At 43.8% G+C, this 4042-nt stretch overlaps 1 protein-coding gene across 1 annotated transcript; it reads left to right on the forward strand.

The window, feature by feature from the left end:
* Positions 1 to 564: 564 nt before the first annotated feature.
* LOC140913731 (olfactory receptor 5AR1-like) lies at positions 565 to 1503 on the forward strand. Its single transcript, XM_073350532.2, has one exon. The coding sequence runs from the start codon at positions 565 to 567 to the stop codon at positions 1501 to 1503; it is 939 nt and encodes a 312-aa protein (XP_073206633.2).
* Positions 1504 to 4042: the final 2539 nt, after the last annotated feature.

The raw sequence follows: 4042 nt of genomic DNA on the forward strand, positions 1-4042 counted from the left end.
TCAGCTAAAGGAGCAACCTGCTGGGTAGGAAAAATAGGCAATTACCTAGTCACTGAAACCAGGGCTTCCCATTCTGTCTCTGGGTTTTCATACAGGCTCCAGTAAATGCCCAATAGCTTAATTAGCACAGTGAGCATCTTTACCCCAAACCGACATGCCAAGCCACAGAGCTCCCCTTTCCCGAAGAGGGTAAAAAGATTAACACTCCTTTCCTCTCACCCCTTCTTTAGCCAAGGAATAATCGCTTCAGACTGATTCTCTCACAGCAGAGTCACAAGTCACTGTTTTCTGTTCGGAGTCGTGAACAGGAGTGTTTGTGTGGGGGGCATGATTAACCTGCGTGTCATTGTGTTTGCACAGCGTGTGCATTTTATCAAACACCTGGAATGACAAGCTGTGAATATCTGGCTCTGTGGACTAAGCCCTTCCCTGAGCGCGTACTGATGTCCATTGAGAAACTGATCTCCATTTATCTTCATGTACTTCATTACAGAGAAGGGACAGGTTTTTCGCAGCATCCACCTGCTTACATCTGTGTAGCTGCCTCATCTCTGTTCAGAGGAGATGGAAAATGGAAATCACTCAGAGGTGACTGAATTCATTCTCTCAGGACTGACAGATCGTCCGGAGCTACAGGTCCCCCTGTTTGTGGTGTTCCTACTGATTTATGGTATCAGCCTGGTGGGGAATGGAGGGATGATCTTGTTAATCTTGATTGATCCCCGACTCCAGACCCCAATGTACTTTTTCCTCAGGAATTTGTCTTTCTGTGACCTCTGCATTTCCTCGATAATTTCCCCTAAGATGCTGCTGAATTTCTTAGCTGAGAGGAAAAGCATTTCTTACACTGCCTGCGCTGTGCAAATGTATCTCTCTATTGTTTTTGCAGATGTTGGTTGTCTCTTGCTGGCTGTGATGGGGTATGACCGTTATATGGCCATCTGTAACCCGCTGCTCTATACGGTCACTATGTCCACTAAGCTTTGTAAACAGCTGGTGGCTGGGGTGTACGCTGTGGGGGTGGTGGATTCAGTGATAAACACGTGTTTTACATTTGGGCTGTCATTCTGCAGCTCCAACATCATCAATCATTTCTTATGTGAGATCCCCCCACTGTTGGCGCTCTCCTGTTCTGACACCCGCATCAATGAGATTGTGATGTTTGTTTTAATGTGCTGCATTCAAGTCATCAGCTTTCTGACTGTCCTCCTCTCCTATGTCTATATCACCTCCACCATCCTGCAGATCCGCTCTGCCGAGGGCCGACACAAAGCCTTCTCCACCTGCTCTTTCCAATTGACCACTGTGGTCCTGCTTTTTGGCACCCTCTTCTTCATGTATTTACGTCCCACCTCCAGCTATTCCATGGACACAGACAAAGTGGCCTCAGTGTTTTACATGCTGGTGATCCCCATGTTGAACCCCCTCATCTACAGCCTGAGGAACGCGGAGGTGAAGGACGCCCTGAGGAAAGCAATGAATAAACTTCTAACCAGTTCTTGAATCTGTTTAATTCAGGACTGGTTTAGTGCTGGGGAGTGGAAACAGGTGAATTCAATTCTCAGCTCATTACAAAATAATTTCGGAGAGCACGTGGTAGTTTTGTTCATTATTATATTGTTATTATTATTAATTTTTTTTGTATTCCAACAAGGTCTGCAGTCCCCAACTGAGATCAGTGGACAAAACACGGGAAGCATCACAGGAAATGCAGGAAACCCAAGTGCATAGTGTGCCAGGTTCGGCCACAGAGAACTCTTTGGGACTGTCACCTCATGTGCTGAAATGACCTCTGAGCCCATTTTCCCTTCCAGCCTGGGCCTCCAGAACCCTGTCTTGTTGAGCCAGACACACGAGCCAGCTGCAACACAGACCTAGGCTCTGCCTGATGCCCCCAATGCTGCAGATCTAGACTGAAACCAGCTCAGCAGGACATCTATCTCCAGTACACAGATACCCAGCTGCCAATGGAATTTGAACCCCAAATAAATCTGCTTTACTCTGTATAAAGCGTATACAGGATAAAATTATAAATGCTTGCCCTCTATATCACTGCAAGAGAGATATGCACAGCTGTTTGCCCCCCCAGGTACTTACACTAAGTTTATAAATAAAGAAAAGTGATTTTATTGAGTATAAAAAGTAGGATTTAAGTGTTTTTAAGTAATAACAGACAGAACAAAGCAAAATAAAACAAAGCACTCAAGGCTAAGCTGAATACACTCAGAAATCAGTTAGAAATGTTCCAGTTTTTCTGAGGATTGAGGACTGTTGCCTGCATGCAGTGAAAGGTTTGAATAAGCCAGATGAATACCATTTCCTCCCTGTCATCCTTCCTTATTAATTTATTCAAATCCACCACAAATGGTACATATTACCTCACATTTATTTATTGCCATAACTTGTTTCATTTACTTCTTTCAGTCCTTCCAGGAGCACCCATAATATTTTATAATAAAGTTACAGGTAAATAAACACTCGTCTTTCTCATGTTCTGTCCCACTTTCTAGAAGAATGAAAAAGCTGTGGAAAGAGGTGCAGCCAGTTAAAATGGTCTCAGCATCTGCTCTGCTACTGAGATAATGTCATTGGCTTTCCCTGTGGTGCTGTTTCCGTGCATGGAATGTTGATTCCTTTCGCTGAACAGGGTGTGGGAAAAAAAGATCTGTAACCTAGAGCTGAAAACAATTGTATCCCATTTCAAGACTCATCATCTTTCTGGGCTCACGGATCTTGACCTCCTCCATGGATTGGAACTGGTGATGCAAAGGAGAAAGGCACCTTGTCTCAGCCTCAAAACCTTCAGCCATTCCCTTTCCCCAAAACTGTCTTTCTTAAAATCCTTACTCTTTTTCCCTTACCCATATTGCTCAGCAATTAGCTCACTGCTTCAATTCTGCAGAGCAGACCACCACACATCAGAGTGAGGAGAGAGACTTTTTTAAACTTGATATCACTGTGAAGGTGGTACTGACCTGTGGGGCAATGTAAGTGATTTGTCCACTTTGTGGCAGAGCAGAAGAATGAACCCAGGTCTGCTGAATCTGAGTCCAGCAGACCATCTGCCCTCCATGGATCAGGGAGAGATGGATGAAATGATTCCTTTCCAACCAAAAAGCATCTGCTATCCTGTGACCCCAAATCTTTACATAAATACGCATTGGGTCAAATTTAATACCCCAAATCAAAACACATGCATGTCCCATTATCAGGACATAAGAACATTAAGAATGGCCATACTGAGTCAGACCAAAGGTCCATCCAGCCCCATATCCTTTCTGCCAATGGTGGCCAATGCCAGATGCCCCAGAGAGAGTGAACCTAACAGGTAATGATCAAGTGATCACTCTCCTGCCATCCATCTCCACCCTCTGACAAACAGAGGCTAGAGACTCCATTCCTTACCCATCCTGGCTAATAGTCATTAATAGACTTAACCTCCATGAATTTATCCAGTTCTCTTTTAAACCCTGTTATAGTCCTAGGCTTCACAACCTCCTCAGGCAAGGAGTTCCACAGGTTGACTGTGCGCTGTGTGAAGAAGAACTTCCTTTTATTTGTTTTAAACCTGCTGCCCATTAATTTTATTTGGTGGCCCCTAGTTCTTATATTATGGGATCAAGTAAATAATTTTCCCTAATTCACTTTCTCCACACCACTCATGAATTCATATACCTCTATCATATCTCCCCTCAGTCTCCTCTTTTCCTAGCTGAGAAGTCCTATCCCCTTTAATCTCTCCTCATATGGGATCTGTTCTAAACCCCTTATCATTTTAGTTGCCCTTCTCTGAACCTTTTCTCATGCCAGTGTATCTTTTTTGAGATGAGGAGACCAAATCTGTACACAGTATTCAAGATGTGGGAGTACCATGCATTTATATGCAGGCAATAAGATATTCTCCATCTTATTCTCTATCCCTTTCTAATGATTCCTAATATCCTGTTTGCTTTTCTGACTGCTGCTGCACACTGTGTGGACATCTTCAGAGAACTATCCACGATGACTCCAAGATCTTTTTCCTGATTAGCTGTAGCTAAAT

This window comes from Lepidochelys kempii, chromosome 6 (genome assembly GCF_965140285.1).
Source record: "Lepidochelys kempii isolate rLepKem1 chromosome 6, rLepKem1.hap1, whole genome shotgun sequence".
NCBI classification, from domain to species: domain Eukaryota; kingdom Metazoa; phylum Chordata; order Testudines; family Cheloniidae; genus Lepidochelys; species Lepidochelys kempii.